The sequence below is a fragment of the Orcinus orca genome, chromosome 12 (genome assembly GCF_937001465.1).
Source record: "Orcinus orca chromosome 12, mOrcOrc1.1, whole genome shotgun sequence".
In the NCBI taxonomy this organism is placed as follows: domain Eukaryota; kingdom Metazoa; phylum Chordata; class Mammalia; order Artiodactyla; family Delphinidae; genus Orcinus; species Orcinus orca.
The window spans coordinates 25197207-25210169 of record NC_064570.1 but is presented as its reverse complement, the minus strand read 5'-3'; the positions used below and the strand labels follow the sequence as shown (position 1 = coordinate 25210169).

General features: G+C 45.5%; 1 protein-coding gene across 2 annotated transcripts in view; it reads left to right on the top strand.

The window, feature by feature from the left end:
* ARFGEF3 (ARFGEF family member 3) overlaps positions 1 to 12963 on the top strand; it is a 312275-nt gene that overhangs the window by 239399 nt on the left and 59913 nt on the right. For both annotated transcript variants that reach the window (XM_049695570.1, XM_004263774.3), the window contains 6 exons: positions 3692 to 3858; positions 5134 to 5299; positions 9181 to 9288; positions 9634 to 9849; positions 10012 to 10122; positions 11862 to 12012. In XM_049695570.1, coding sequence (XP_049551527.1) covers positions 3692 to 3858; positions 5134 to 5299; positions 9181 to 9288; positions 9634 to 9849; positions 10012 to 10122; positions 11862 to 12012 — 919 coding nt within the window. The remainder of the gene's footprint in view (positions 1 to 3691; positions 3859 to 5133; positions 5300 to 9180; positions 9289 to 9633; positions 9850 to 10011; positions 10123 to 11861; positions 12013 to 12963) is intronic.

Sequence of the window (12963 nt, the reverse complement as noted above, 5' to 3'; positions counted from 1 at the left end):
AGAAGCAGGGCTGTTGTTCATATTGTTTATACTCTTCAGTACTGTTAAATGTTTTACATCAAGTATTTAATGTTTACTTTAAAAAGAAACATCACATTATCTTAGACATGGAAGGTACTTTTCAAGGTCATTTTATGCTAATCTTGTATCCAGTCTTGCACTGGTAACCAGTCAAGCAGGTGATCCATCCTCCTGTTAACAGTAAAGGACATCTTAGTTATAGAGAGAGAATGAACTTTAGTTACAGATAAGTAGAGAAAAAACCAAATAGCCAGAATACGTTAAAGGTCATAGTTACTATAATTTGTCACCCCAAATTCAATAACACTTCAATGAGACCAATCAGAAGGATGGATGAAAACAGAGGATCTGTTAGGAACATGATAGATTGGGATCTTTTCCCAACATTAGAAGCAAGTACAGTGTGGCAGAGTGCAAAAGCCTGGAGTTTGGGCCCAGAAGACCTTTGCCAATTTCTAGCTGTATAACTTTGGGCAAATTACTTAACATTTTCAAGTTACTTTCCTCACTGGTAAAATAAAGTGGGGCATCTGATATATATCAAATTTATATATATATAGATAGATAGATAGATAGAGATTGATATATATTATATATCAGATGAAATAATGTGTGAGAAGAGATTGTTCTGGAAGATAGAAAGCATTTAATAAATTGCACCGATCGTGTTATTTGCATTATTAATATCACCAGTGAACTATATCTGGTAAATCAAGAAAATTATCTTCCTTAAATTAATAGATTATACCTTCTTTTGTTTTATTGTCAAATTTGCCAGTTCTTTGTAAGAAATTAATCTGCATACAGATATACGCCAGTACCAACAGATTGCCCCTAACGCGTCTAACAACTTATTTCAGAACTCGGCATAGCCACCAGCGGTGACCCCCAGGGCCTTGTCACCCCTCTGCTAATGATTTGGGTCTTCATGTCAGCAGACGCTTTAGCTTTTTTCACTTGCAGCATCTGAGCATGTGCTCAGGTTGCAAAACATATTCCAAGGTAAATAGTTGGTTTCAAAATTTTCAAAGAAATTATTACTGATGTCTAAGATCAAAGCCACTTGCAGATTCTTTTTCCCGCCCCGGTTGATAGACTCAAATATTCCTTTCACCTGTGACCCAGGGTCGTGAAATACCCAGCAACACTGCATGCTGCTTTCTGTGTACTGTGGAAGGAGACTGCGCTTGTGCTTTATCTACTCCAGAGAACTGGAACCAACCCACCAGGACCTTAAGAGGGTGGAGTATTCCTATGGACCATCAGGGCCAAGTACTCTCAGTAAAAGAATCTTGTAAGGCAGCTGCAAAGTTCTCACCGAACTCTATACGGAAGGCAAAGGGAATGCCTAATCTTTGCCTGCCTTGGTGGTTTCATTGGGGTAATAGACATACTTACTCCTACCAAAAAATGTTTATGTACACTGTTCTCAAATAGAGCAGAGGTCTTAAAGTTTTCTCAGCTTTGAAAGCTTCTTCTGATTCATATCTTCTTACCAGCATATTCATTAAGAAGTCCACAGATATATAAGTAACCATTCCAGTTAGACATTTGTATTTCCCACTTAATTGACCGAGAATTTTTGCACTTCATGTAAGAGGCACATTTTTGATTAGAGGATAATTTTAGACATGCTCTGAGGAGTATATAGGTGCATGTCATGTGCACGCACATGTTCAGGAGGGGCTGTTTCACCTACATCCCTAAATCAAGCCTCAGAGTGTTTGTAGGAACAAGTGTAGCACTGGGGCAGACATAGTACCATATGAGGAGAAGCAGGCTTGGGTAGTTTCTGTCACCTCAAGCTGTCTGTGTAAGTTTGACCTAGGCATCAACTCTCTCTGGCTGAATGAGGCCATCTGTAGAGCATGAGGTATCACTGATTTTTGTTTTTACAGTTAATTTATGAAAAACACAGGAGCCTTTCAAAGTGAAAACCATACTATGAAATATAAAAGAATGTTTCAAAACAATAGCTGGGGGGAAACCAATAACTTTTTTTATATATATTTTGAAACTGTTTCCTCATTGATTAACAGCTTTTATTGAGATATAATTCACATACCATGCAATGCACCCATTTAAAGTGCCCAATTCAAAGGGTTTTATTATTATTATTATTACACTATTTTAGTTGCTGCAGTGAACACTGGCATACAAGTATCTGTTCAAATTCCGGTTTTCAGTTCTTCTGGGTACACTCCTAAGAGTGCAAAATCACTGGGTCATATGGTAATTCCGTGTTCCGCTTTTTGAGGAACATTATTACTTTTAGAAAAGTTTGTACTTATGAGTTACTGCACTAAACATCTTAAATGTGTATTGCATCTAGTTGCCATAGCAAACGTCTTCATTCATTCTTATTAATTCATTCAAGTAATTTTAAAGGATCTACTATGTATCAGGCACTGTTCTAGGCACTGAGGTTCTCTAGTGAACAAATAACAAAGTTCCACTCTCTTGTAGGTCTTACATAATAGTAGTAATGGCAGACAATAAACAAATATATATATATGTGTATATATATATAAATGCCATTAAGGCAATGAAGAAAAGTGCATGGTGAGGGGGAATATTGCAGAGGATGGTTGTAGGTATGGGATGCTATTTTAGATGGAATTAAAGGGGAATGTCTGTGAAAAGCTGACACCTGGGCAGAGCCCTAAAAGAATCGAGGCAGGGCTTCCCTGGTGGTTCAGTGGTTAAGAATCTGCCTGCTGGGCTTCCCTGGTGGCGCAGTGGTTGAGAGTCCGCCTGCTGATGCAGGGGACACGGGTTTGTGCCCTGGTCTGGGAAGATCCCACATGCCGCGGAGCGGCTGGGCCCGTGAGCCATGGCCACTGAGCCTGCGCGTCCGGAGCCTGTGCTCCGCAACGGGAGAGGCCACAACAGTGAGAGACCCATGTACCGCAAAAAAAAAAAGAATCCGCCTGCCAATGCAGGGGACCTGGGTTCGAGCCCTGGTCTGGGGAGATCCCACGTGCCGCGGAGCAGCGCCACAACTACTGAGCCTGTGCTCTAGAGCCCACAAGCCACAACTACTGAAGCCCGCGCACCACAACGAAGAGTAGCCCCCTCTCGCCACAACTAGAGAAAGCCCGCACACAGCAACAAAGACCCAACACAGCCAAAAATAAAATAATAAATTAATTAATTTCAAAAAAAAGAATCGAGGCAGCTAGTCATCCAGAGATCTTGGGAGACCATTCTGGGGAGAGGCAAAAATGCAAAGGCCCTGAGGCACGTCCAGGCTTGGTGAGGTCAAGGAACAACAGACAGGTTGGGGTGGCTGAGGGGGAGGGGCGGGGTCGGGTTTTTTTATATTGTGATGGGAAGTCATTTGGAGAGTTTGAGCAGGAGACAGAGGCAATCAATTATTCTGCCTATTTCTAGGTAAAGAAGGCTTTAAGTGATTTTACCAAAGCACCCGGTGAGTAACAAAAAAGATTTTCCCAAGTAGGTTCACTCCGGAGTGCATGCTCTTCCCCACCAGTCTAGGGTGCGTCTCTGCCCGAACGCTATTCCTTGCTGGCTGTCGTTGCTTTACAGAAATGCCTTAAGAGGTGCTCCTTCCCTGGGATTTGTTCGTGCCTCTCCGTAAGCGGTAAGCCAGATGTTAAGCGGGTCTTGCCAGGCGTGGTGTTTGAGGTCTGTGGATTCTCTCCCGCAGGCATGATGCACTCCCCGGGATTCGACGGGAACGGCAGCCTGGGCTTGCAGATGCTGATGAACGCGGACAGCCTGTACTCGGCCGCGCACTGCGCCCTTCTGCTCAACCTGAAGCTCTCCCACGGCGACTACTACCGGAAGCGGCCCGCCCTGGCGCCAGGCACCATGGTGAGTGTGCGTCTCCGCCCCGCCACGCCGAGGGCCAGCGGCGGCCTCTGGGCCGGCACCCGAGCATCACTGGGTGAAGGGATGGCCAGTGTGTTCTATCTCACACTGATCTGGAATGGGTGATGCCCGCGAGGCTGTGGAGGGTGGGCGGACGCGATGCCCAGGAACCGTTGTGCAATTTGCAAGCTCAGTGAGCCGCAGAGCTACCCACCTAGCTCCAGGAGCAAAGAATCCCATGTGCCTGGAAAGGACTGCCTACCAGTGGCCCAATAACTTCATCCAGTGGCATTAAACACACGTGTGTAAGACATATTCAAAAACGTAATCAGGGCTTCCCTGGTGGCACAGTGGTTGAGAGTCTGCCTGCCGATGCAGGGTACACGGGTTCGTGCTGTGGTCCAGGAGGATCCCACATGCTGTGGAGCGGCTGGGCCCGTGAGCCATGGCCACTGAGCCTGCGGGTCCGGAGCCTGTGCTCCGCAGCAGGAGAGGCCACAGCGGTGAGAGGCCCGCGTACTGCAAACAAAACAAAATAAAACAAAACATAATCAGTGTCTTAAGTGACAGCAGGAGATGTGCAGAGGATGGTCCCCTTTGCATAAAATGCAGGCATGCTGCTGCAAAAACCCTTCACTGAGTTCCAAAATATACCAGAACCCACTCGGACAATGTCGATAACAGAACACCTCCTGTGAGGTGATGAGGATTCTTCCGTGGTTGGCTCCCTGGCGTGAGCAGACCCCTCCATGGCGGACCCTGGTACCAGTTCGAGAGCCTAAATCCATGGAGTGACATTAAGGGATCAGCAATCATTTGTTTGATAAATGATTGACAAATTGTGTGTTTCCGAGGGTGAGTGGTGGCTTCATGAGTGTAAGTCAAGTATCTCTTGAGACACATGTCCTTCAGGGAGGACATGCTACCTCTGCTGCCGATGGGACAGTAAGAAGGAGGTGCTCTGTGAAACATTTCTGTGCATTTTCTAATCCTCCCACATGTCAAAGAGCAAAAATATAAAATGTAGTATCCCTACTCCTTCTACAGGGTTTCTTAAAAAGATTACATAAATGAAAGGACCTTCATGAAGTTTGGGGCTTTTCCATTGCAGATTCCTCTTCCCTCGCCACCCTCTGTCCCCCAATCAACAAGGTTGTGTTTTTCCCATAAGCGGTGACTCAGTGACTTGGGACGGGAAGAGGTGGCAGAGGAACATGAGAGCCTGTTTGTTTGCAAGGGATCATATCTGGTCACCTTCTTGTGTGGTCTTCTCTGCAGAAAGAGTTCATGAAGCAGGTCCAGACCAGTGGGGTGCTGATGGTCTTCTCCCAGGCCTGGATCGAGGAACTTTACCATCAGGTTCTCGAAAGAAACATGCTCGGAGAAGCCGGCTACTGGGGCAGCCCCGAGGACAACAGCCTTCCCCTCATCACCATGCTGACTGGTCAGTGGCTCCTTGCACGGCTCCATGGCACTCGGTGGGGTGGGGAGGGCCCACGCTTCAAAGCCCCTTTCAGGGAAGCAGTAGTGTTTCAAGCAGACTCTGAAACAGCACCCACAAAGCCTCCCTGGCTGCTGATGGCAGTTCCAGGGAAGTGTCATGAGTTCACCTAATAAGAACTTTCTTTCCTTTTTCCACGTGGGACTCTGCGGGCTCACTGTGCCCCATGGATTAGGAATTATTTAGCACCTATGTCTGCTGGGATAAAACTGTAGACCTCTTCTGGGGATATGAAGTACTGTCTGGGCGCAAAGCCCAGAATTATTCCTGGAAACTCTCACATGCTCATAGATACCCTGTATCATTCAGTGCTTCTGAGAATTTGCCAGTAATGTAAAATGATTGATTTTAAACTTGGCTTCATCCCCATTTCTTGTCCATATCAGAGATCCTCCCTTCCCTTCCCAGCTGTACCGGAGTGAAAAAGAATGCAAGGGAATTGCCCGGCTTTAGGACTCTGCATTTCCACTGCAGGGGGCCCGGGTTCAATCCCTGGTCGGGGAAATAAGATCCCACCAGCCACGCAGCATGGCCAAAAAAAAAAAAGAAAGAATGTAAAATAGCTTGCCCAGCATCTTTTCTTTAGTGTCTTTAGTTTTTAAAATCCTGTTTAACTATTGGAAATATCATATGAGAACATAAAGAGAAGTATGGGGTGTGGTCATAAGGCAACATTTTGGCCAAAGCAACCACTCACGGCTCGGCGTGGCATAACTACAATGTCAGGTCAAGATCGGGGAGTGCTCAAAAGTTTGGACTGGTCATCAGGAGCCTTAATAAATTTGATCCCAGTTCCCAGACTGGTTTCTATCTGAGTGATCTTTTCATGGCTCCCACGGATGCGATAAGTAGAGCATGGCCTTACGTGGACAGCTTCCCTGCCCTCTCTGTGGTGTGTATGTCCTCACACAGCTCAACATGGCTTTGCACCGGACAGGGCACACCAGCAGGAACCTGGGTCAGTCCAGCTGGGAGGCAGAATCTGTTGTCCCAAAGGATATGTTATATTGCCTGTGGTTGCCGCTCTTACAAAGGTGGCAGAGTGAACTACTGACAGGTGGAGATCAACACTGAGGAATTTGGGGGAAGGCACTATTTAGAAATCAGGCAGGGAGTCAGACATACAGTGAGGTCTCTCCACAGCAGGCAGTGTCTTGGTCATTGTCTGGCATTTGGAGTGTTGGTTCCAGAACTAGGATGGAATTGGGGGAAGCAAGACTGGGTCCCACGCCTTGCGGACCATCATCACCAGACAGGTGACCAATTAGTATTTCATGAATCATGATAATATTTACATCCATTTGAAAAATAGGAATTCATATTTATGAAGACATTTATGAGACATTTATTCAGTCTGCCTGTAAGCAATGCTTGGTTTCCATCTCTCTGCACAAACTGGCTTCAGGTTGAGATTAAAGGTACTGTCCAGAGCTTCTAAGTGCCTTGAAATTTAGATGAAGGTCTTCAACATGCCAGCTTTAATTTCAATACCATAGTTTCTGCCAAAATTAATCTCTGAATTTCTTCCCTGAATCTTAATACAAGGAGTCATACAATAGATGTAAAAATGAACAAATAGGGACTTCCCTGGTGGCGCAGTAGTTAAGAATCCGCCTGCCAATGCAGCGGACCTGGGTTCGAGCCCTGGTCTGGGAAGATCCCACATGCCGCGGAGCAACTAAGCCCGTGCACCACAACTACTGAGCCTGCGCTCTAGAGCCCACGAGCCACAACTACTGAAGCCCGTGCACCTAGAGCCCATGCTCCGCAGCAAGAGAAGCCACTGCAATGAGAAGCCCACTCGCCGCAACTAGAGAAAGCCCGCGGGCAACAATGAAGACCCAATGCAGCCATAAATAAATAAATAAATAAAATTTTAAAATTGAACAAATAACAGGCTAGTCACAGGAGCCGTATTCATCAGTCATCACTGTTAATCAGCCATCTCTTTTATAATGGAACGGTAAGTTCAATTGCTTCATCCATAGGGAAGTTATCTAACTTTAGATTAATGATAGAGAAACAGAGACTTTTCATGAGAATTCGACAGAATTACGTTCTGTGATTCTTTGTAGCAAATTTCAGGTGTGAAGTGACAAGTGAATTTGAGCAGCAGTTAACCTAGAGCTTGGAAACGTCCGTCTAATCTTTTCATTATGTGCAAGGAAACGCAATAGCAGTAACCTGGTCATCAACACTGTACTACCTGTGGCCATTCCTCACGTCATGTCAAAGTATTCTAGATTGTGGAATTTTAGCACTTAGATAAGCTTTGTGTTACTAGAATTCGTCAGCCCTTTACCTAGCACATAGGAAACAAAACTTTGATACGTGGCAATTTCTGGCAAATGTCATTAGACCATTTGACCATAAGTCAAATTAATTTCAGTGAAACTGCTCTGTTCCCACTGTAGTAGTCCTATAGATTTCTCCCTGCCTTCCCTCCCACACCCAGTTTTGCTGAGAGGTAATTGACATATTAATCCCAGGTGTACAACATAATGATTTGATACATGCATATATGGTAAAATGACCATCACAGTAAGTTTAGTTAACATCAATCACCTCTCATAGTTACAAATTTTCTCACTGAGGTGAGAACTTTTACGATCCATTCTCTGAGCAACTTTCAAAGAGATGTGTTACCAGAAGTTTCTAGACTTCCTGGAGTTACTGTAAGAATCAAAGATATAATGAAATAATTTTCAAACACCATGCAAGTCTCACCCTACTGGGGTGAAGGTGAAGTTCTAAAGTCAGGGAATAAGCTTATGTTACCCTCTTCTCCCGTCCCCTCTGTGTGGTGCATTCCCCTCTGTGTGGTGCATTCGCCTATGTTAGTTGCATTCAAATGCGTATGCTTCTACTCCATGGTCACTCCTCCAACGGTTACTTCCTTTTTACTGAGGAATTTGGGGCCCAGAGAATGGAGTACCTGGCCCAAGGCTACAAGACTACTTAATTCAGAGGCAAGGCTGAATTGAAGCCCAACCCTCTCAACCCAGGCCAGTCTCTTCTTACCAGTATGTTAAGGAATGGTTCATTGAACTAATTCTGTAGATGAGAGTATATTTTAACAAAAATTTAAACAGGGTGAATTAGAATCCCATATTGAGCTGAAGTTTGGTGTCATGGAAGGAGACCTGGATGGGTGTCAGAAGACATGAATACTAAATCTAATTCCTTCCTTTGCCAGCCTCAGGATGTGGGCGATTTACCTACTTTGAATACTTATTTCTTCCTCTGTGAAATAAGGAAAAATAATACCTACCCTGCCTACGTACTTGGAGTTGTTGGGAAGATCTAATGAAAAAAATGTTATGTGAAAACACTTTGAAAATTGTAAGGTATTATTAGTAAGGTATTGTGCCTTCCATTCAGATTATATGATTATCTGACCAAAGAGGCTTATCCTCCCCTTAATTCTTTTGAGGAAGCTCTGAAAAACAGATCCATGTTAGAGTAACCTGTACACATAAAACTGTAAAATGATGCCACGATTTTGAATAAAAGCAAGTATGCAAAGATCAAAATATTCTAAATCAATAGATTTTCTAGCAACAGAGGTATCAGAATTTATCTTTATTTTTTCAAATAAAAAAATGCATCAGCCTCATAGAAGAATGCTCTAGCAATGAAAGAAAACTGTACTGAATGGATAAAACAAAAATTTTAATATTCTGATAAAAGGTTGCTACATACTTGGTACATAACAGATCCCATGACTGTTTGTTGGGAAGAAAATGAATATTGTGGTAGCCATTTGTTTTTGACTGGAGTGTTCTTTAAAAAGAAAAAAAAACCTTGCCCTTTTTCCTTGACAGATATCGACGGCTTAGAGAGCAGTGCAATTGGAGGGCAGCTGATGGCCTCAGCTTCTATGGAGTCTCCTTTCACCCAGGGCAGGAGAACTGATGACTCCACAGTGGCAGGTAGTGACGTGGGTCTTGAGTTTATGAATACACATCCATCGCATGTGTTACCAGCAATCAAATTATTATGTGGCAGCTTTCTGTACTGACGTAAATGAATTAAGATTTCATCTTGGCAGAAAAATACCTGATGGAAGTTACTAGCATCGTCCAGCTGCTGATGCAACATTCATTTTTTATCAGCACAAAGTGAAGCACAATCCGATATAACCCTTTCCATTGTATTTCCTGTAGTAGAATTGCACATGGCTCGATAATGCTAATGTGATGGTCAGAGAATCCCAGGCCGTTCATCGCCAGGTTGTTTTATCTCTGGAAGGTAACCCACACCCCTTCACGTTCTAGGTGTGGCGTTCGCTCGCTACATTCTGGTTGGCTGCTGGAAGAACTTGATCGACACTTTATCAACCCCCCTGACCGGCCGAATGGCGGGGAGCTCCAAGGGGCTGGCCTTCATTCTGGGAGCTGAAGGCATCAAAGAACAGAACCAAAAAGAACGGGATGCCATCTGCATGAGCCTCGATGGGCTGCGGAAGGCAGCACGGCTGAGCTGTGCTCTAGGTATGGCGGACACGGTATCCCTGACCCGTGGCCCGAGGGGTGTTCCCGACGAACACATTAGGAACGGCCCTAGTGGACAACAAGTCTTTTAGGAGTGCTTTTGCCAGGTGAGTGGTTAGAGAATAGACTCAGTTAAGGGGTGATTGTTTGTTTCCTCTAAAGGAGTTGCAGCCAACTGCGCGTCAGCCCTCGCCCAGATGGCAGCTGCCTCCTGTGTCCAGGAAGAGAAAGAGGAAAGGGAAGTCCAGGAACCCGGTGATGCCATAGCACAAGGTAACAGCAGAAGGGCTAGAATCCACCTGGTGCCTATGTGAGGTCTGCACGTGCCCGCACACACGAGCAGACACACTTGTCCCTGTTGGCATGTGTGATACACGGCGTATTGTATACCACTGGTGATGAGATCCCGCTGGACCACAGGCTTGGGCCAGTTTTACGTGACTGACCCTCCAGACTGCTGACAATAGGTCCCTCTGGACACAAGAGCCATACTGGCTCCTGGCGACTAGGAAAGTGCACCTGGCTGCTAGCCAGAGGCCCACCTGGCTCAGCTATTCACACCTGTGGCGTCCTCTGGCCACTGGCTTTGAAGCTTCCCAGGGTGCACATTTGAGGACCCCCTCAGGCTACGGTGGGAAAGATAGAATGGCCAGGGTTCTGAGGGGGGAATCAAACCGATGGAGGAATCCCTGAGAGGAGGCTCAGGAAGGCTTTGCTCTTGTCAGAGAAAAACCTGAGCTTTGTGAACTTGGGAAAGGGTTGATTTTTAACTTGTTTAAATTAGTCAATGAAGTGGATGGTTATCTAGATATAAGGAAAGAGAATGGCCTTTCTAATAGCAGTGGAACATAAATGGCAGACAGCAAACAAGGAAAACTTGGAAGCTTGGTCCAACGTGTGCTAACAATGTATCAGGTATATAAAATAGGTAGTCGCAGAAAGAGTCAGCACATTTTTAGCTGAGAAAAACAGGTTAGGTTGGGGTTCCTCAAACCTGAGTAATAGAATCATGTGAGAACAGAGCAACTCTTACACATCCCCAGTGTTAACTGCAAAAGGGCATCACACTTTTACTTAAAATGTACAACTATAAGTTACATAAAAATACTTAAATTTAAAGTTCTTCAAAAACTATTAAACCAGAGCTAGTATTTGAATTATAGACAAATAAAAGATAAAATCAATATCACATCCGTGAGACAAATGATGCTTTGCTAAAAACCAGTTTGCCCTTTCCAGTAGGCATGGTTTGGCTTCCTCTGTAGGGAGCGTGCTGTGTTTCCGGGTTCTGGACCATTGCTCAGTTTTCCCACTAGACCCATCTTCCAGTGACTGGACACCTTAACTCATGGAGATGCTGTCGTTTGGCCTTGCCTTGGCATTTTGCGTAATTGACATCTTAAGTCACCTTCTGCATCCTTTCTCATTCATTATCTACAATTTAAAAAGTATTATTTGAAGATCACAAGTATAAACGTAAACTCAGGGAGTGAAATGATATGGAAATTTTTAGTTATAAAGCGGTCATCATGGCGCTGAGTGTGTACATACATATGTTGTTTTACATGATCATCATCATGAACACCTAATATTAAATAAACCTCAGAAAGGACTCGGGAAGGCCAGGAATTCTTTCTTATTATCAATATGAGTACACAGGGGCAGAGGATGGGTCTGGGCACAGATGGCTTTAGCTGGGATTGGCACTTGAAGCCCGTCCTCACTGCTGTGACTGACCCAGATCCCAGGGGTGGGCCCACAGCTCAGAATCCACGGACTTCTGAACCCCGGGGCTGGGGTCACCAGTGTCTGTGGGCCTGTGGGCTGGGTAGTTTGCATGATGAGCCTCGGGGACCTGCCATTGAAGAGCTCGCTGCCAGTGACATCCCGTGACATCCCCCGTTTCCTTTTGCCCTTGCACAATAACACATTCTTTCCTTTCCCTCCTTTCTCCCTCCCCTTCTGTCTCCCTTACTTGGACTGTTATTCTAATGAATGTCTTTCTGACGCAGTGAAACTAAAAGTGGAGCAGAAACTGGAGCAGATCGGGAAGCTGCAGGGGGTATGGCTGCACACAGCCCACGTCCTGTGCATGGATGCCATCCTCAGTGTCGGCCTGGAGATGGGCAGCCACAACCCGGACTGCTGGCCACACGTGTTCAGGTGTGTGACCGGATCCCCAGTCCCGCAGGCCTGGCACCGCCTGCCGGTTGGGGGGGAGGGCCGGGAGGGGGCCTGCCATGGCGAAGGGGTAGAACCCCGCACCTGCCAGCACGTAAACAGTTCACAGTAATTCACAGAGTTTGGAAAAGCCCCAAATGAGAGGTTAAAAAGAGAAGAGGGAATAAGGGCCCAACTGAATGTATGTCTCAGAGTGACAGAACTGAATTTAGGAAACTGTGAACCATCATTGACATTGTCTGTGAGAGGCAGATACATTATCCCAGGGAAGAAAAACTGATTCTTAACTAGAGGCTGGTAAAAGACCACGTAAGTTAGGTGAATACTAGGCAGATCTAAAAGCTGGTCATGTGTCAGCAGCATAACATGGCTGTGTGTTTATTAACGTCCTTTTTGTTGAAAGAAGGATTTTTGTTAGCTTACATGGACACATCATAAGTACAGTTTGCCTACTTTTAATTTAGCTAGACAAAGGAAAAAATAGAATAGTACATTGTGTCAAAGACAGCCAGAAGTTTGGCTCTTAGCTTTGTAGTATCAAAGTAAAAACAACCTCCCCATCAGTTACGCAGTTCACAGCACCTGTAAAATAAAAACAGAGTGAGAGCTCCACGGTCCTCCCACGACCAAGAAGAAAAGCCTGCCTTCCCTGGCACTGGCGGTCGGGTGGACCTCGGACAAAGGGAGGACCACTCTCCACCCGCAGCAGGCACAGGGAGGCTGCGGCTTTCTCGCCTATCTCCCCAGCACACACCCCAGCCTCTACAAGCTCAGTTCTGGCCGAGCGGTGGAGGGTGGTCAGGAGAAGGATGTTGGCCCGCAGCAGGGCTCAGGCATCCAGGTCTTTCCCAGAGCACTGGCCAGATCTAGGCTCTGTTTATCATCCTCAAAGCAAGTACAGCCTTGAGTGAGTGTTGGTCGACTTTCAAAGAT